Consider the following 19170-nt stretch of genomic DNA (forward strand, 5'->3'; position numbering starts at 1 on the left):
CTTGCCTGGATTACTCCAGCAGCCTCCTCACCGGTCTGCTTCCACCCACATTTATTCTCTCCTTAGCAGCCAGAGAAATCCTTTAAAACAGGGGTCCTCAACCCTCGGGCCGCGGACCGGTATCGGTCTACGGGCTGTTAGGAACCAGGACGCACAGCAGGAGGTGAGCGGCGGGCAAGCACGTTAAGCTTCATCTGCCGCTGCCCGTCTCTCGCATTACCGCCTGAACCATCCCCCGACCGCCCCCGCTCCCCACTTCCGTGGGTAAATTGTCTTCCGCGAAACCGGTCCCTGGTGACAAAAAGGTTGGGGACCGCTGCTTTAAAACATAGCTCAAGACCGTGTTCATTTCAGCCTGGAGAATCAGCTCTCGCAGATTTACAAAGCCCCAAGCCGCACATTCTGACCCCACCTCCTGCTGCTCCTCCCTGCACCCCTCCCCGCCCTTGCAGTTCCTCAAACACAACAGGCCTCTGGGCCGTTGCACTAGCTGTTCCATCTGCCTGGAATACTCTTCCTCCAGATTTTGGCACGACTGGCTCCCTCATTTCCTTCAAGTATTTCCCAGATGTCACCTTCTCAGTGAGCCCTACCCTGACCATTCTTTTTAAAATTGCAACCGCCCTACTCCCCCAAACTCCCAGTCTCCTTGCCCCTGCTCTGTATTTTCCACAAAATTTATTGCCTTCTAACACATTTATTATGGTTTCTATTACTTTTTAAATTTTTATTTATTTATTTTATTTTTTGGCTGCCTTGGGTCTTCCTTGCTGTGGGCAGGCTTTCTCTAGTTGTGTCGAGCGGGGGCTACTCTTCATTGCGGTGCACGGGCTTCTCATTGTGGTGGCTTCTCTTGTTGCAGAGCATGGGCTCTAGGCGCGCAGGCTTCAGTAGTTGTGGCTCGCGGGCTCAGTAGTTGTGGTGCACTGGCTTAGTTGCTCTGCGGCATGTGGGATCTTCCCGGACCAGGTCTCAAACCCATGTCCCCTGCATTGGCAGGTGGATTCTTAACCACTGCGCCACCAGGGAAGCCCAAGGTTTCTATTATTAACTGAATAAAAGTTAATGGGGGAGACATAATAAACAGGAAATAAAAGCATGAATGTAGGGAAGCCTTTTTTATAAGTGGTTAGTGCTATAATGAAAATACAACCCATGGATGTGACAGAGACCTGCAGGTAGGCTACTTTCTCATGGCCAGGGAGGGGACATTTGAGCTGAGACCTAAATGATGTGAAGGAGCCCTGAGGAGTTAGAGCCGAGGGGTAGGGTTGAGAAGGAAGAGCATTCTAGGCTGCAGGAACTGCAAGGGCAGAACTCTGACGCGGGAACCAGCAAATTCATGGGCAGATGTTCTGAGCTCACCGGTTTCCAGGGCTGTTGGGAAACCCTAGCCTCCTGCGTTTGGTTGTGCACTCCTGAAACCTTCACTGCAGGCCTAGCTGTCGACTGACTCCAGGCAGAGTCTGGCCGCTGAAGTTGCGTTTCAGGCCGGCGGGAGTGGCGGAAGCAGAAATGGATAATCCCCAGAAGCAGAGGTCCGGGCGACTCCAGGGGCCGGGTTGGGTGGCTGGGAAGCTGGGCCGGGCCTCGCGGGCTGGATAGGAGCCCGCCCAGAGGAGGCGTCTGGGCCGAGGCCGTCCCAGGCTTGGCTCTGCGGGAGAAGTGGGCCGGGCGGGGAGAGGGGGACTGGAGGGGGGAAGGGAAGGTCTCCGAGTTCTCTGGGAGGTGGACTGGGTCCGAGGGCCCCGGACGGCCTGAGGTGGGACTCTGCGTTCGAGGCCTCCCGCCACTGACCAGCACTGTGGCTCAGGCGGGTCACGGCCTGTTGGGCCTCAGTTTCCCTCGGGCATGGATCGCGGGGCGGCTTCGCTGATCGCGAGGCCTAGTGAGTCGTGGGCGGGGAGGGGCGGGGGCGGTAACTCGAGCCGCCCAAGCGGGGTCTTTCGCTCCCGTGGCCAAGTTAGCGGCACGGGCGGAGGCGTGGGGTCCCGAGCCGGAATCGCCCCTGGTCGCGGCCGCAGCCCACCCCGCGGGTCGCCCTCCTGGGCTTCGGGGGCGCGGAGGTGAGAGCGGGCCCGGCGGGCTCGGGAGGAGGCGGCCTCCGGGAGGGCGTGGCCCGCGGGGACGTGGCGGGACAGCTCCGTGCGCGATGGGGAAACCGAGGCGGCAGCCGCACCCGGAGTCTGCGGCGCTCGCCGAGGAGTTCCTGGTGAGGCCACCCTGTTTCAGGGCGACAGCGGGTTAGGGGCTCACGGCGGTGGCCACCGGCCAGTGGGTCCCACGCCCCAGCCCGCCGCTCCTCTAACAAAAGAATTCAGAAAAACGCGGTGCACCGGCTTCCCGCCGGGGTTGAAGTCCGGGCCTCGCATCCCCGGAGCGGGGAGGTGGGTAGGAGAAGACGCCTGTCCCTGTGAGGGGGTGCGGAGACAGTTCGGTGGGCTCCGGATCCCCTCTCCGCGCCCCGGAGCTGAGGCCACTCCTCGAGGAAACATCTGTGTTCTCCCCCTCCTTCTCCTCGACCACCATCGGAGAATGGCCCCTCCCCATCTCAGGACCCTGCTTGCTTCACTCCATAGCCCTTGTCAAGACCGGTCCTTACGTTATTATTTAATTAATTTTAAAATTCACTAATTATTATTTATTTTTGTCTTTTTTTTTTTACAGCGTGTCTCCCCCGCTGAAATGTAGGCTCCAGGAGGGAGAGACTTTATTTTGTCCACTGTTGTAGTCACAGTTATTTTAACAAATCCTTTCAGAGGGCCTTCCCAAGCCCTGCAAGGGGCTGGATATTGGGGGTTCCACTGGGAGCCAAGCCCAGTCCTGCCCTAGACATTCTGGGGCTGGGGACAGCAGTGTAAACACAAAGGAGATCATTGCGGGATGAAGGAAATGAAAACAGAAGTGAGGGGGTGCTAGTTGGGTCACCTTAGATCAGACCACCTTGGTGATCAGGACAGGCCTCTCAGATTAGGTTACTTAAAGACCACAAATAAACTGTGACAAGTGCTAGAAGGGAAAAGCAAGAAGCTATGAGGGCATTTAACTCTGACCTAGCATTAGAGGGCAGGGCAATGAGGTCTGAAGAGTGATGATCAGGACAATGGGACTCAGCTCCTTAAATTGCTCATAAGTGCAGGGCCTGGGTGGTCCCGTGATGGTGGTGGTGGGGGGGGCAACTATCAGGGGTCAGGGAAAGCTTCCTGGAGGAGGTGGTGGTTTCATTTGGCCCCAGAGCCTGAGTAGGAGCTTTCATCCTTTAGGATGGGTTGACTGGGTTTGAGAATTCTTTTGCAGGTGCCCCGGAAACCACGTGGTCAAAGGGCTGAGCCGTGTGGCCAGACAAGAGAGGCCCCTGCCCCTGCCCAGTGAGCTCTGCTGGTAAGTGGGTCATTGCCAAGACTTGCCCCCAAAGGGTGTGAGGGAATCAGGAGACCAAGCTCCGCTTCTCACTGGCCACGTGACCGTGGGCAGTTCACCTTCACTGTCCTGACCTCAGTTTTCTGTGAGTCAGGAGGACAGTTGGATGAGATGCCACTTGTGACCTATGGGGCACCAACGTTCATTGGTTGAGGTTGATCCTACTCAATCATGCCCTGTGTTTGTACTTCGCTCTTATTTACTGAGCAGGTCCCTGTCTGAACCCACACTGATGGAGGAATGAGGCAGGCCTGCCCCACCCCAGCCCTATCTGGCCTTGAAGGCTACTAAAGGACAGCTGTGCCATTAACAAATGAAAGGCCAGCAAGGGTCCATGGGGGTCACAGAAACCCTGGATGTTTGGCTTCAGGGTTGGAGCTAAGGGGCCCTCAGATTAGGGGATGGTTTAAGCACGATGGTTTTTATGAGTTTGGGGTCCATTTCAGCTCAGCTGATGACTTTTCCTTTGGGTTTTAAACAGCTGTGTCAAAGCCCTGCCATACCTCCTGGTCTGATACAGTCGCATTATCCTTTTCTCTGAGTCCTCTGATGTCCAGTTTTTTGCATGATCCTCACAACAGCGCTTTGAGAGAAAAGGCAGGGGAGACTAGCCCATTTCACAGAGGAAGACACTGAGAGCCTCAGGGCACAGCAAATGAGAAGAGCCCACAGGCCTGGGGCCCAGGTCTTTCCAGAGCCAGTGCTCTTTTTCCCACCGGGGCACAAGGGCTGCCTCCCTCTCTGATCTGTCTCCACCTCTCTCACCTCACAGTTCTTATGGGAGCCATGAAGCTGAACGAGAGGAGTGTGGCCCACTACGCCCTGAGCGACTCCCCAGCAGACCACGCAGGCTTCCTGCGCACTTGGGGGGGCGCAGGGACTCCACCCACCCCCAGTGGCACTGGCCGAAGGTGCTGGTTTGTCCTTAAAGGCAACCTGCTGTTCTCCTTTGAGAGTCGAGAGGGCCGGGCCCCACTGAGCCTAGTGGTGCTGGAGGGCTGCACAGTGGAGTTGGCCGAGGCTCCCGTGCCTGAAGAGTTTGCCTTTGCCATCCGCTTCGACGCCCCTGGAGTGCGCCCACACCTGCTCGCGGCAGATGGGCCAGCGGCCCAGGAGGCCTGGGTGAAGGCACTGTCCAGGGCAAGCTTTGGCTACATGCGCCTGGTGGTGCGTGAGCTGGAGAGCCAGTTGCGTGATGCCCGCCACAGCCTGGACCTGCATCGCCACTCATCCTGGAAGGCCATTCCCAGCCGCTGTAAGCCCCAGGCTCCTGACCACTGGTCTCTTGGCCTGGCGAATGGTCACTCCCTCTCCAGAGATTGCAGCCCTATGGGCTTGGTGGAAGAAGGGGGCAGCAGGCCAGCAGGGCGGGGCTTGGCTGAGTGGGAGTTGCAGGGCCCTGCCAGCCTCCTCCTAGGCAGGAGGCAGAGCCCTGTGTCCCCGGAGACCTCCTGCTTCTCTACTCTACATGACTGGTATGGCCAGGAGATTATGGAGCTGAGGCGGGCGTGGCTGCAGAGTGCCCAGGGGAGCCAGCCAGATTGCGAGGAACAAGATAGGCCCTGAGCCTGGGCCCTTCGGGTTCAGCCCTTGTCCTGCTGGTCAGGACACCAGGGCCAGTGCTTTTTCAAGAGTTTAATGTTTACTGGTTTCTGAAGTTGCTGTTGGATGTGAGTTCTCCCCTTCCTGCTTTTTAGGCTTGCTCCAGGTTCCAAATCCACCCTTACGCCTAGAGGGGACTGAGGAATCATTAACTTTCAACCCCTTTATTTCCTGAGGGCCAGAGAGGAGAGGTGGCTTGCTCAGCAGGCACAGACCTAGGTCTCCTGACTCTGCCCTTCTCTCAGGGGATATTAATGAAATGGAGGAAGTGGGGCATATTACATGACCACAGACCGCTCTGCCTTTCACCTACACACGATTCTACAGACACAATTTCCAACACGGGGAATCTTGTATAAATACCAGAAGTTGACTGCTGTGTTGGCTTGAGGGACTGATACTGTCAGAAAAAGTGGGTTTACTGTGTTATGGGGGTTTCTGGGGCCCGGCTCATCCTGAGTGATGAGAAGATTGGGCACGGGACCCCCACTCTGCAATTTGGACAGGACCCTTTGGAGGGAGAGGGCACTTAGCCAGTCAAGAGGGATTTATCCTGCTCCGAAAGTGTTAGGGCCCCATCTTCTTTCCCTGGCTGCCCTATCAACAGACAGTGCTTGGTCACCATTGCCCCAGGAGGGCCAGTAGCTTTTATATGTCAGCAGAAATCCTTCCTGTACTCTGTCCTCAGCTGCCAAGTAGGAAGCTGAAGTGGGGAGGCAGTGAGGCTCCCTGGGAAAGCCAGTTTCTTACTTTGGTTTTCAGTCCTGGGCATTCTAGGAGCTTGGGCACAGGATTCCTGGCACCCTGTGATAAACTCTTCTGTCTTGGCTGGACTCCCAGAGAGATGTTCCTGATCCTGAAACCCCCTAGGAACTCGTTCACAGTCTTGCTCGGCACCCAGTGTGTACCTGCCAAGATCCTCTTGTTCCTACTCTCACCAGCATGGCACCAAGCGTTTGCTTTATCGATTGTTCTGAGAGGAAAAGTGGCTGGTTGGACAGAGCCAGAGGCCAGATCAGACTGATAGCCTAGGGGTGTGGTGGCGGAGGCTGGATGGAAGATGCAGAGCCTGGTCCAGTCATCCCCCTACTCCAATATACACAGTCTCCCCCTTCTTAGCCTCTCTCCCTTACTGGGGCCTTGGACAGCCTGAGCTTGAGGCTTGGGCTCAGAGCCTCTTAAGTCCAGCAGGCTGACATGCCGTCCAGGGTCCTGGACCAGTTCCTAGGAAGCCAGGCCTGTTTCCCAAGAAGAGGGGCCACCTTCCCAGCCCTGTATGGGAGCCCCACAGCCCCGATGCGTCTTGTTTTATACACAGACACTATTGGCTTTTTGTTATCTTTCCTATTGTTACAGTGCTTTTTATACGATTAAAACATTATGGTTTTTTATTACTTATTTTGGCTCAAGTTTACTTTAGCAATCACCTGGACAGTTTGTGTGAAAGCCCCCATTTCCCCCCTTTTCAGATATATTTTCCATTTAGCTATACATAACATATACCTTGGCATGAAATAAAATTCCAAAATCATTCAAGTAGCACGAGTAATAAATTTGTATTTTTAAATTGTTAAAAAAAAAAATACAATAGTTTGAAGTTCAATTAAAGTGGTTTCTCATTTCAACCCCCTGCTCTGCCACGCCCTGGCGGTCCTGGGTGCGGCAACAATGCCAGAAATCTGAAGGCTTCACAAGGACAACGCCAGTCAGGTGGCCCCGCCCACCAGGCCCGGAATGAGGGGTGTACCGGGCCTTTGGGGTCATCCTCCTGACGTCACCATGTCGGGCCGCAACAGGAACTAGGCGCATTGCGCAAGTCTGTGAGCTGGACCTCTCGTCTGCTCCCTAAAGCCTCGCGAGGCTTCCGGCGGCGTTCTTCCAGAGGGCGGCACGGGGGCCGGGTGGTGGGGTGCAGGTTGCCGGACGAGGAGGGGAGCTGGGAGATGGCGTCCGGAGCGGCTCGCTGGCTGGCGCTGGCACCCGTCGGATCTGGGGCTTTCCGGAGCGGGCTGAACCTGGGGAAAGGTGGCGATGTCTCCGCCGGTCGGGGCGGCTTAGTTCGGAGTCCGGTACCATCGAGGTCAGTCATCGTTACTCGCAGCGGCGCCATTTTGCCCAAACCGGTGAAAGTGAGTGTCTGCCTGGAGGCGGGGCGAAGGGGCCGAGGACTATCATTGTGGGGAGTGTGTGCGGGCTCACGCTGATTGATAGGAGCAAAGGCCAGTCGAACGACCGCCTTAGACCGGAAGACGGATCAAGGACAAAGTTTTGCGCTAATGCGCTGCTAATTTTGACAAATGGGAGGAAATGGTCGGGTTAGATCCGGGAGTTAAGTAGGGTGCGTGGAGACAGAAGATGGGGGGCAAGAGCGGAGAAAGACGGCACTTTGCACAAGCTCATCGTGAGGAGTGCGGTGCCCTGACTCTCCGGAGCCACAAGACTCCGCTTTATGCATCCAGTATAGACAAGTCATGTAACCTCTCTACCATAGAGTTGATGGGATGAAAAACGAATTGTGGAATGACTTTGTAAATAAAGGGTAAGTGGGACAGACCTTATCTTTTTGCGAGTTTTGACCTAGTATTTAATTCATGTGATTGGGTGTGCAGAGAATTATTACTATCAGTGTTTTTACAAATGAAGAATCAGGGGCCAGACTAGTGAAGCCACTGTCCAAAGCTAGCAGCTGACTTAGGTTCTGGAATTCAGATTTCCTGCTGCTACAACTCCCACCAGATCCTATTTTTTCCCACCACTGTTATCACATGCCCTCAGTACCCTTGGAGTTTTCTCAGTAAAATAGGAACAGTCCCTTATACCAAGTAAGTTTGCTTTTTGACTCCAGCGCTGTGTGAGAGTTACAAAACATTCTTTTAAAGCTAGTCTGGCCGACGCAAGCTCACACAAGGTGAGTTCAGGGTTGTTTCACAGCAAGAAGCACGGTCATGTTGGGAAGAGCTGCCTTTAAAGAGGCACAACTGAAGAGAAAAAAAAAAACTTTTTTTTGGAACTCCGTAGGAAAGTATGAGAGGAAATGTTGAAATTTTACTGAAACTCCGCCAGTCCATTTAAATAGCTAGTCTTTTAATATAAAGACATGCTCAATTTTCAAAACATATTTCTAAAATTTAATGTAGTGAAATCACATTTCTCAGGCACCAGGGAACCAGTTAAAGAACTGTATAGAATATCCCTTCACTGTACATGTTCATTTTTTTGTAATCTATTTTCATGTATTTAGTAGTTTCTTCAAGGAGAGCTGAACTCTATTCCCTAGTCCAGCTCTTAGTACTTCCTCACCCGTTTATGAGTATCTGCAAGTAATTAATAGGTTGGGCCCTAACTTTTAGATGTCCATAAGAGTGCCTTGTACTTCTCTTTCCAGTGTACAGTTTGATGGCCATAAAATCACTTTATCTCTTCTTGTAATTTTTTTTCTTGCTCTGAACTTTTCCAAGGACTTTAAAATCAAGTTGCTTATGATGGATCTCAGGTCCACAGGAGGGAATGCCCCTGAGAGGGCCAGGCCTTCTGTGGTCCTACTAGAGTGGGCTCTGGCGCTCACAGCCACCACTTTGACCCTCTGCAGATGTCCTTCGGCCTTCTCCGTGTGTTCTCCGTTGTGATCCCCTTTCTCTATGTCGGGACGCTAATTAGCAAGAACTTTGCTGCTCTACTTGAGGAGCATGATATTTTTGTTCCAGAGGATGATGATGACGACGACTAACAGGTAAGACTTGCTTTTGATGCAACTGTGATGCAGTTTAGCCTGGTAGCAGAATCTGGACACTCGAAGCAGAAGCACAGACTTTTAATGCATTGACTCTCTTGGTGACTAATGTTTTTATGTCACCTTTTCTCTATGCTGGATGAAGGAAACTATCTTATTGACTTACAAATTCACTGGCGTCTCTTCCAACCAGGTTGGATCCCAGCCAGCCTTTTCTATTTGCCCTTTTATGTACCCTCAATTTTCTCAACCCACAAATTTTGACAATTTAATATGCCTTACACACCCACCACAAACAACTTCATTTCACCAGCTCCACATTGAAATTTAGAAACCGCAGGCCCTCATCAGTGAGCTCTGGTTACCAAGCTCTGCACCAGCACAGCCTGTACACAGGCACTGCCGCCCGGTTCATACACTGCTCACAAACCCTTCCCCTGTGCCAGTTCCATTCAGCTTTCTTGTGCTGACTTCCTGTGCCCTAATATGTGCTGGCTGGCTGCATTACTGTTATAAACAAGGACCCTCCTGACTCTTTAGTCTGGCGTTTAAGGCTTGCGATGATCTGGTCACACCTGTTCTTCCAGCCTTATCTTCCATATTCCCAACCACATACCTATCCCCAATATTCACTATCTCTTGAGTTACTCACTCTTACCCACTCCCAGTGGCCCATTATTCCTCCCAATTGAAAGATTATTTCTCACTGCTCTGTCTCATTTCCACCAATTCTTCATTATATTTGATGAAGTCTTTCCTCCATTTGAAAGTGACTGCTCTGTCTCCTGACCAGTACCTCTTGTGACAGCCAGTATTATATGCTTAAGATATACCCTAAACTCTACTTGACCATATTCTTGCTGCAGGGAACATGTCTTTTTATACCTTTAGGCCCCCAGTGCCTGGTCTCTGGTGAATGTTCAGTATATATATGAATGAATAATTGAATGTACTCAAAACTGCCTATCTCCTGCCATGTTTGGTAGAACCACTCTATGGAATTCTTTCAGTATATGGTAAGAGGAAGGCTCTGTCACCCAGTTCACTGCTGCTTTCCTTTCTTGCAGGGCATGGAGAAGTATAGAAAGGAGAAAGCCCTAACTTAAGAAATGGTGATGCTCGCAGCCTCTCCTCCTTCCCTATCAATCAGCAGATGGGCCCAGGGAAAGCCCTCAGCCTCTCAACCCCAGTGAAGCCTCCTGCATGGTCTGTGACCATAGCTCAGATCCCCAGGCTCCGGGAGGTTCCTGGAGATGTGCTGTCCACTGAGCATAATCAAATTATGAATCTACATAATAAACATCAGCTCTGTAGGACTGAGTGATGGCTGAAGTTTCTCAATACAAGTAGGCTCTAGTTGCAGTTTCTTCACGCTGCTGTCCTATCTCTATCAGCTGAACAAATAGGTCTTTGATTTACAACCCAGGGCCTCCAGGCCCCTATGGATCCACAGGTAATCATGGGGACCTGGGACCAATTTTCATTATTTACAAAAGCCCAACAGCTACACAGGCTAACTAAAGGCTCAAGCTTTTGTGTTGAGTAACACTGGCTAGTTATCCTACATGCAATCAGAAGAAGCTTTTGATTGTTTAAAACTCCTTGAGAAATACCACTTTTTAGAATTCTTTCAAAACTTGGTTTCCTTACATGAGAAAATAATAAAGGGGAAGAGAAAAACAAATACCGTATGCTAACACATATATATATGGACTCTAAAAAAAACAAAAAAAAGGTCATAAAGAACCTAGGGGCAAGATGGGAATAAAGACACAGACCTACTAGAGAATGGACTTGAGGATACGGGGAGGGGGAAGGGGAAGCTGGGACAAAGTGAGAGAGTGGCATGGACATATATACACCACCAAACGGAAAACAGCTAGCTAGTGGGAAGCAGCCGCATAGCACAGGGAGCTCAGCTCGGTGCTTTGTGACCATCTAGAGGGGTGGGATGATAGGGCAGGTGGGAGGGAGATGCAAGAGGGAGGAGATATGGAGATATATGTGTATGTATAGCTGATTCACTTTGTTATAAAGCAGAAACTAACACACCATCGTAAAGCAATTATACTCCAATAAAGATGTTAAAAACAACAACAAAATAATAATAAAGGGGTTGTTGGTGCTGAAAAATTTGGGAATCCTCAGGGTGACTGTACCTATAGATACTGAACCCCTTTCTCCAGCATTTAGACTGTCCAGGGAAGGAACAGAGAAGACTACCATCCAAAGCAAACAGATCAGGTCTTTAACCTGGGTCAAGATTTATTCTCGTCGCTAGAGCTACATTCCAGTTTGCAAAGGGAATACTTCTGTGCGTGCATTGAACAGCTGTGTCCCTAGCAGGATGCCTGATTGAGAAGGAAGTTAACTTCATCTTAAGGACCAGTGCTTGTTGCGGATAGGGGGTTAGGCCTCTGAGCAGCCATTTTCTTCAGAACCCAGGGAAAACCAGCCCAGCTTGTCAGCTCTACTTCTGGGCCTCTTAGTGCTGCTCGGATCCTCCTCCAATAGCAAGAGCTGGCGGATTTTGGATGATCTGTGCCATTACACCAAAATATCCAATCCTGGGGGCTGTAGAAACAGCTAAGTTAACAAAGCCATCCAGCATCATACCCAGAACGGCAGTTTCTGAGCAGATGGCCTCACCATTCCTGTTTACCAACATGCAAGGCTCTGAGAAAAGAGAATCTAATTTACTAGAAACACCACACTTCAGGAGAAGGGAAAGAACAGGTGGTGTGTTCAACTTGTTCAGACAAAAAGTGAGACTGCAGAAGTAGAGCTTCTCATTGGTTCACCAATGGAATTCTATCATGAAATGACCATCATATATTGAGTTTATTTGTGCTCTAAAATATTTAAATATCAACATGCACTTTTCCATTGAGTGATTTCACGGGTCGTGCCCAACATAGAACTTGGACAGGAAATCCTTTGGCCTTGGTGCTTCTGTTTCATGGAAAAACCGCATAACGTGTGTCCGCTGCTTCCACACTTGAATTGTTTCTTCCAGTTCCATCTTTCCCTGCACAAGTGAGGGGAGAGGTCTTCAGTCAGAGTGGTTGAGTGGAAGGAATACAACACTGAAGGCCAGGACTCGATTCTCTGCTCTGGCACTGACTTGCTGAGTGACCTTGGGCAAGTAACATACTGTGTCTAGACCATACTTCCTGCATCTGGACACTGAGGTGGTTGGACTAAGTAATCTCTGAGACCTTTCAAATATTCCTTAACTCTCTGGCTGACTGGTTCCAAGAGGAGACTTTAGGTCACCAGGCCTCTGCCCCCTGACTGCCTAACCTGACTGGCTTAATTTACATTCCTGCTTAACATTCTTTCCGTGTTATTTACTGGCCCATGCTGAAGTTGCCACTGACGCTAATGAGGTGGACCAGAGAGACAGAATCAGGCCCAGGATCTGACTCCATGGCCTGCTCTTCCGGCTGAAAAATGGCAACCAGGTGAAGCAGTAACTTCCAGGGATGAGGTTCAAGAAGAGTTCAAACTTTCCTCTGTTTTTAGTTTTAAAATGTAAGCCCCAGTGGATTTTCCCTTGAATAATCTTATAATCTATTTAACCAGGTGAGAACCTCCAAGTTGAACTATTCCTTTGAAACACTATGTAACAGTTGCTGACCTAGTAGTTGCTTTTAAACTTGGAGATAAAATGTTCATCTGAGAAGACTGAGAAGCTCTGGACAAGTTGGCTACTCTTTTAAATCAGTCAGGGAGAGTCAGTTACCTTAATGACCAGAAGATCAACCACCCTGGGGTCTATGACGTGGGCATTCTTCATAAACATTTCTCGGACTTTATCCCGTCCCTGTTTCACAGAGATGTCTAGCTGGAATAAATGCACTAAAGAGAAAACATGATTCAGGGTAGAGATGGTTAAAACGTGTTTTTAAAAAAATTGAGTCAACGGCTAGTCACTGAACACATAGGTTGCCCGTCTATTCCATTCACCAAATACTAGCCTGACCTTAAGCTAGGTGCTTGAGGATGTGAAGAAGTGTGAGATATGGCACTTGCTCTCAAAGAGCGTAAATTTGTTTGGGGAGACAAGCCCACTGCATTTGAAGAGGCAGTATAGCACAGTTCAAGAGTATGAACAACCTGGGTTCAAATCCCAGCTCTGTCACTTATCAGCTACATGATTCTGTGCATGTTCACTTCTCTATGCCTGAGTGTTTTTATTTGTGAGTGAAATAAGGACGACAACAGCACATATAACTACAGAGCTGTGGTGAGGATTCTATGAGAGAACAGTGCCTGGCATGGAATAAGCTCTCAATAAATGTTAGCATAACAACTGACAAAAGATGACATGGTTGAAATGAATGTACAGTGATATGGTGTAGGTTTGTGCACCATGCAAACTTAAGAGTTGAGGGAGACTGCTGAGTGTGCAGGTAGGGAAAGGCATCAATCCAGCAAACAATTACTACCGTATCAGGTTACCTGGAGGAAAGAGAGAAGTTTAAGATGTAGCTCCTGCTCTCTAGGTCTTAAATCCATGAGTGCAAATATTAAAATCACAATATTCAGCAATCCCTGATTAAGTGCTAAAATAGTGGCACAGACTCAGTGACCTGGGAGTTTGACAAGGCATATAGACGTCCTTTGAAAATCAGGTGATTTTATTCTCATCCTCTGGCAGTTGGCCTTCAGTGGATTTGCTGATGGCAAGGACATGAACAGGGCCTTGTGTGGTATGTGGAATAAGGACAGAAGAGAGGGGCACACGAGGCTCAGGGGACAGCATAACCAAGACTCACAGGCTAGAATGAGCACTGTGGTTGAGGAGAGCAGCGGGCTCATTTGGTGAGGATACCCTGTGGTGTGGCCATTCCTGTGACATGTCCACTCTAGTCTATGGAACTATCACAACCAGCTCTGAAAACCATGAGGGCTATCTAGTGACTGAATTAATCAACAACCAAGTTTGAATCTTTAATTATACTCATAACTTAGTGATAGCAATAGAAAAATAAAGCTTCTGCTGAGGGAGAGATCATGCCAGGCTGATTCAACCAAAGAATAAGCAATAGCAGAAATCTAATAGGAGAAACTGCATCCCAGCTTTGTAGGTAAGTGTTAACAGAGAAGACAGAGGATCACATGAGAAAGAACTCAGTATCCAGTGGTGTGCCGGAGCAGGCTGCCATGGTGAGCCAATTATACACATCTCTTCCCAAATCGGCCGTCACTGACTTCACTTTGATAGCTCAAAATCAACCGTGGTGGGAGTACTTACATCATTGAAAATGGTAAACACTATAAATCTAGATTTCCTGACAGAGAGTTAGCTGTTAAACACCACAATATCATATTTGGAATTTTAGAAAAGAGCAAACAAAGGGACCATAAGAAGACAGAGACACAAATTAATGCAAACTAATATGGATCCTGGAATTTAGAATCTTACCACTAGAGGCCTGTGGGGACTTGCCTTAAGTCAGACTACTGGTCCCTGGCAAACATGGGCCTAGAATCCAGGTTGCTTATTGTTTTTTAATTTACAATTTTGTGCTCTTTTAAGGAAAGGAGTATGAGGAATGTTCCCCTGCTATCAGTGCTTACCTTCCCTGCGTTTTCATATTAGAATCCTGCCCAACCTTGGGAGACAAAAGCAAGGTGCCTCTGTGCGTACTGGGGGAGCTGGTGTCCACCTACTCCCATTCCACAAGGTCTCCTGAACCACACACCAGCACACTGGCTGTATGAATCTTCTCCTCAGGAAAATATTCACAGGCACAAATGCAAAGTTGCCTACAATGTCAGTTCACAGATCCCTGAATGCCCATCTTCCCAGGTTAAGAATCCTTGTCTCTAAAGAGGCAAACTCATAGCTTTGTCCTAGTCATCCTTCTCCCACCTCAACCCCCTGAACACACCCCCTCTGCCAGTGAGAAAGGCTGCAGGAAGGCAAACAGGAACAGCCTAAGCTATAGCCCACTGAACTGTCCTTTGGTCTAAATCAGTGGTTGTCAAACCAGTGACGACTTCTGCCCACCAGGACATCTCGCAGCATCTGGAGGCATTTTTGATTATCACAACTAGCGGGGAGAATGCTAATGGCATCGCTGGGTGGAGGCCAGGGATGTTGCTAAACATCCCACAATGCACAGGACAGTCTCCACAACAAAGAATTATCCAGCACGAATGCCGCTGTTGAGAAGCCCTGGTGTAAGTCATTTCCAACTGTTCTTTCTCAACTCAGACTCCTGGCTTAATCTTTGAATCCTGAATATTTTAATTTCAATTTGAAAAAATCTGAGAGGCACAAAAAGAAGATATGGAAGTGCCCCTTTTGGATGAAGGTGACTTCCATAGTCTGTGTGTTTTCCTCAAGTTACTGTTAAGGCTTTTCTGAGTCAGGGAGGCTCTGACAGGTTAGGAAGGATGACGCTGATCTGGTTCTCAGCCGTCTGCTCCAATTCATTTTGGCAGCATTCATACCAAGCGCCGGGAGATCCTCAGATGGGAAGGCAGCATGGTGTGATGAAAAAAGAGCACGGGACCTGGGGTCAAACAAGCTGGGTAAGGTCTCCACACCATCATGAACTAGCACCTTGCCTGGGGTGCAGCCTCCTCAGTCTATTTCTGCATCTACAACATAGGGAAGACGATAACCTCTTACCTAACTCCTTTACAGGAATGTGGCGAAAATCAAGTGACAACATCTTATAAACAGTAAAGCATCGATACAGATGTTAACTATTTAACATTTCAGCACTTACTTCCCATACCTCTATTATATTTTGGGTTTTAATGATCTGGTTATATATGCCTATCTTCCTGACTAGACCATAAGACCCTTGAAGGCAGGGTTGTGTTTTAGTCACTTTCATCTCTCTCTAGGCATCTAGTACTGACCCTGTAGTACAAGAGGTACCCAATGAAATGGAAATTAAACAAATGAATAGTTTCTATAGAAAGTCTCCTGTTATGTTGGAACCAGCAAGCAGCATGTAGTATTTCTTCAAAGGAGGGAATCCAAGGCAGTTTTGTCCTGTGGTCCCATGCGGAGGCAACCACCCAGGCAAATGGCACTCTGTTCCACAAGCGCAGCATAACTGGGTCCTGTGAGATTCAGGGAAAACTACAGCAGAAGCTGAGCCAAGTTCAACAGTTGGACAATCAGGGTCTGAAGTCTGGCTCTTCCACTTACTAATGGTGTGATGTGAGACAAGTTTATGTGCCTCAGTTTTCTCATCTGTAAGACAGGGAAATAATTAGAACCCACCCTAAAATGAGGCAATGTAAAGCATTTAGCATAGTGCTGGGCCATATGTATGCATTTCAATGAATGTTAGTTATTATCAATACTTTTACTTATTTCCAGTCCTTAGTTTGGATCCTCAGCTGGAATCCCCAATGATGGATGTCATGACACCAGTGTACACAGGCCTGAGCAAACGACAAGCTACAGATCACTGATCCTCCCCATAAGGGTGTACCACCCCACTGACCCCCCGCCAACCTCCCCCTGCTCTACAGGCTCCTATAACCCCCTGCCTTCTCCTCTTCTCAGGACCCTTCTGACTGTGGGCTTATCTTCTCAAACAGTATTTGAGGGAAAGTCTTGGAGGGTGTTGATTTTGAATGAGCTAGATACCTGGGTTCTATCCTCAACTCAGTCACTGATTTTTTTACTCTTTGCCAACTATTCTTTCTGCCATCTGGGTCTTGTTCCCCACCCCCTGCTCCTCCCTGCAACAAGAAAGCATTCTTGGGCAATCATAGAAGTATTCTGCTAGGCAAACCTGCTTTTAAACATCTGCATTTGAATACACCCTCCACACACACACACCCAAGCTACTGTCACTCCCCTACGCCTATTATCCATCTGTCCCCTGAAGGCATGTGAGTTTGTAGTCCCTGAACCCGCCCTCGATCACTCCGGTTTCTCCCTCCCATGTATCCTGTGGGTCTAAGTTATGGTCATGGGCAACCTCTCAAAAAGTCAGCTTGAAGACAAGTGACACTGTGAAGCAGACACAGCTCCCGTACATTAAAGAGCTGGGTTCTGCATGGAGAGTAAGCCCTACACATAACAGTAACAATAATAACAAGACAGCAGTAGCAGCCAGCACTTAGTGAGTGTCTAAGTAAGTGTCAGACACTATCCTAAGCACTTCAGATTCATAAACCTATTTAACAGAGCAACTCTCTGAAGAAGGTACTATATATTATCATTTTACAGATGAGGAAACTGAGGCATAGTGAGATGAAACAACTTGCTCACGGTCACACAGCTACTAAGGGGAAAGTGGAGGCAAGTCCAGTAACCACCACATTCTACTGCTTCTCACACACAGGCAAGGAAGTGGCAGCCCTAAGGGGTGCTACGGTGCTCCAGCTCACTTAAAAACACGATGAAACACACTAAATCAAATCAACAAAATTACCAAATATCGACAGTCCCTGACATCTGTACTGCCCTTGACAGTTCAGATGGGATTTTCCCCAAGTTTTCTTTCATCGGGTACACTGGGCAGCGCTGAGGGGCATGCCAAGATGAAAAAACAGTCTCTGAACCCGGGGAGCTTATATTTTAATCCTTCGGGTGAACAGATTGGTTCTCTGACATCTAAGCGAACACCGGGGTTGGGGGGGGGCAGGGGAAGGAGTTCCTAAGGAATACTAGGGGCCTGTGGAACTAGGTAAAAAGACTTCGGAGACTGGGGAGGGAGCCACCTCACCCGGAGGGACTGGAAAAGACACCACTGTCTTACTGGATGACCTTGGGAAAGTCACTTCCCTGCTCCGGTTCTGCTTCTTTCTCTGTGGGGGATGTGGGAACCAGATGATCGCTCAAATCCCACCGCCCCTTTGTTTATATAACCTAATGGATGTCTGTAAACACATTCAGGAACTCTAGAGTTGACTCTGGGTTCCAGATCCACCAGGGGCTGGCTCTGGGCCATGCGCGGATCACTTCGCCTCTAGGTGCCTCAGCTGCCTCACCTATAAAGTGAGTTTGTCACTGACAGTCCTTGCTCTCCCTCCCAGGGGTTCGGGAAGAATTACGGGGGACAAAAGGGCAAGGGCGCCTAGCAGCGCGGTTCCGACGCAGAGCACGACTGGTCTGACCCTGGCGCCGCCGCCGCCAGGTCAGGCCCACCAAGGCTCGTGTGACCTTCCTCCCCTGAAGCGCTCGGAATCACCTCTGCCCAAGTTGGTGACCTCGGCTCGGCCCGGCAGAAATGGGAGGCCGGGACGGCGGCGACCTTGGGCGGCTGCCTCCGGGGCCCCGCGTGCGCCGCTGCCTCTCACCAGTGTTCGGCACCTCCCGATACCAGGCGCGGTAGAGCTCGCGCACCCTCCGCTTGGCCTCGTTCATGTCCCGACTGAAAATGGGCTTCACCGAGGTGGTGGCCGCAGCACCAGCCCGGCGGAGGCCGCTCGCCGCCATCTTGCGAAAGAAACCACCTCCCAACTTCACCCCGTTTCAACCCGTAAGGCCGGCCGAGGGACGAATCTTTTTTCTCATTGGCTAAAACTTAAAGTCCCGCCCCTAAACTACTGGTGGGCGGGAGAACGGCTATGGGGCTCTCTGATTGGCTGAGAAGCCTCTCGCTCCTCTCTGTCCCTCCCCCTCCCCCTCCCCCTCCCTCTCTCTCTCTCCCCTCTCTCTTTCTTCTCTTTTTCCTCTCTCCCTCCTCTCTCCCTTCTCTCTCCCTCTCTCTGTGTGAGAGGCAGGTGGAGGCTGCGCAGGCTCACCTGCGGAATCGTACGCTCGGCCGTTGAACGTCCTAACGGTCGCCCGACCACGCCGCCAGGGGACGCTCGGGCCCAGGTCAGCCGTTGTGCCGCGAGTTGGCGCGTGCCTGCTGTCTGGCGTCCACTGCGTCACGCCCGCGAACTGCCCCGGGCGCTGGTGTAGTAGCGCCAGTCCGCACGCACGTCGTGGATCTTCCTTCCGCGCTCGGGCCGTGGGCCCTGCTGAGGCAAATAATGGCGCCTGGGCTGCTGTGGCGTTGGCCTGGCACCTCTGCGGCTTTTCCGCAATAACTTTTTTCCCCCCTATAAACCAACTCTTTCGAAGCGCGGTAGAGACGTGAAAGCGCTCTCCTGGCCTTGAGCTTCTGAGCTTCTCGGCCCTTCTCCACAGCCCAGGGAGGTGGGTTATATCATCAGCCCTATTTTAGACGGGGACGTTTTCATCCCAAACTCTGGATCTCCATGAAAAACAGCCCAGAATTTTGGGGCTGGAAGGAACCTTAGGTCGTCCATTCTGGGTACCTCTCTCTTTCCTGGCATTTTTCTTTTCTTTTCTTTTCTTTTTCTTTTTTGGCCTTGCTGCAGGGCATGAGGGGTCTTAGTTCCCCCACCAGGGATTGAACCCGCGCCCCTTGCAGTGGAAGCACAGATTCTTAAGCACTGGACCAGCAGGGAAGTCCCTTTCC

At 50.2% G+C, this 19170-nt stretch overlaps 3 protein-coding genes across 9 annotated transcripts; 2 read left to right on the forward strand and 1 right to left on the reverse strand.

Annotated features, from left to right (window-relative positions):
• The first annotated feature begins 1371 nt into the window (after positions 1 to 1371).
• PHETA2 (PH domain containing endocytic trafficking adaptor 2) lies at positions 1372 to 6553 on the forward strand. Of its 6 annotated transcripts, none has more exons than XM_036864939.1 (3): positions 1372 to 1538; positions 3298 to 3381; positions 4193 to 6524. In XM_036864939.1, the coding sequence occupies exon 3, from the start codon at positions 4198 to 4200 to the stop codon at positions 4984 to 4986; it is 789 nt and encodes a 262-aa protein (XP_036720834.1). In that variant the 5' UTR covers positions 1372 to 1538; positions 3298 to 3381; positions 4193 to 4197; the 3' UTR covers positions 4987 to 6524. The 6 variants fall into 6 exon arrangements, with proteins under 6 accessions (XP_036720834.1, XP_036720835.1, XP_036720830.1 ...); XM_036864940.1 differs by lacking the exon at positions 1372 to 1538 and adding an exon at positions 1568 to 1888 and having other exon boundaries at positions 4193 to 6553; XM_036864935.1 differs by lacking the exon at positions 1372 to 1538 and adding an exon at positions 1724 to 1762.
• Positions 6554 to 6869: 316 nt separating this feature from the next.
• Positions 6870 to 10072, forward strand: SMDT1 (single-pass membrane protein with aspartate rich tail 1). Its single transcript, XM_036864943.1, has 3 exons — positions 6870 to 7151; positions 8612 to 8752; positions 9820 to 10072. The coding sequence occupies exons 1-2, from the start codon at positions 6966 to 6968 to the stop codon at positions 8747 to 8749; spliced, it is 324 nt and encodes a 107-aa protein (XP_036720838.1). The 5' UTR covers positions 6870 to 6965; the 3' UTR covers positions 8750 to 8752; positions 9820 to 10072.
• A 1472-nt stretch (positions 10073 to 11544) lies between these two features.
• Positions 11545 to 18216, reverse strand: NDUFA6 (NADH:ubiquinone oxidoreductase subunit A6). Of its 2 annotated transcripts, XM_036864941.1 has the most exons (4): positions 18038 to 18216; positions 15930 to 15974; positions 12498 to 12613; positions 11545 to 11780 (listed from the first exon to the last, which is right to left on the reverse strand). In XM_036864941.1, exons 1-4 carry the CDS (start codon positions 18174 to 18176, stop codon positions 11649 to 11651), a joined length of 432 nt encoding a protein of 143 aa, XP_036720836.1. In that variant the 5' UTR covers positions 18177 to 18216; the 3' UTR covers positions 11545 to 11648. The 2 variants fall into 2 exon arrangements, with proteins under 2 accessions (XP_036720836.1, XP_036720837.1); XM_036864942.1 differs by lacking the exon at positions 15930 to 15974 and having other exon boundaries at positions 11562 to 11780; positions 18038 to 18209.
• Between the last annotated feature and the right edge of the window lie 954 nt (positions 18217 to 19170).

The sequence above is a fragment of the Balaenoptera musculus genome, chromosome 10 (assembly GCF_009873245.2).
Source record: "Balaenoptera musculus isolate JJ_BM4_2016_0621 chromosome 10, mBalMus1.pri.v3, whole genome shotgun sequence".
Classification (NCBI taxonomy): Eukaryota; Metazoa; Chordata; class Mammalia; order Artiodactyla; family Balaenopteridae; genus Balaenoptera; species Balaenoptera musculus.

Bases quoted from the DNA above. Each gene is read 5' to 3' on its own strand.
- PHETA2 (XM_036864939.1), top strand. From the start codon at position 4,198: ATGGGAGCCATGAAGCTGAACGAGAGGAGTGTGGCCCACTACGCCCTG.
- SMDT1 (XM_036864943.1), top strand. From the start codon at position 6,966: ATGGCGTCCGGAGCGGCTCGCTGGCTGGCGCTGGCACCCGTCGGATCT. The intron at 7,152-8,611 runs GTGAGTGTCTGC...GACCCTCTGCAG, and splicing joins TTTTGCCCAAACCGGTGAAA to ATGTCCTTCGGCCTTCTCCG.
- NDUFA6 (XM_036864941.1), bottom strand. From the start codon at position 18,176: ATGGCGGCGAGCGGCCTCCGCCGGGCTGGTGCTGCGGCCACCACCTCG. The intron at 15,975-18,037 runs GTGAGAGGCAGC...CCTGTCTTACAG, and splicing joins TCGGGAGGTGCCGAACACTG to ATGAGAAAACTGAGGCACAT. The intron at 12,614-15,929 runs GTAAGTGGAAGA...TTTTCTCTTTAG, and splicing joins TGTCTCACATCACACCATTA to TGCATTTATTCCAGCTAGAC.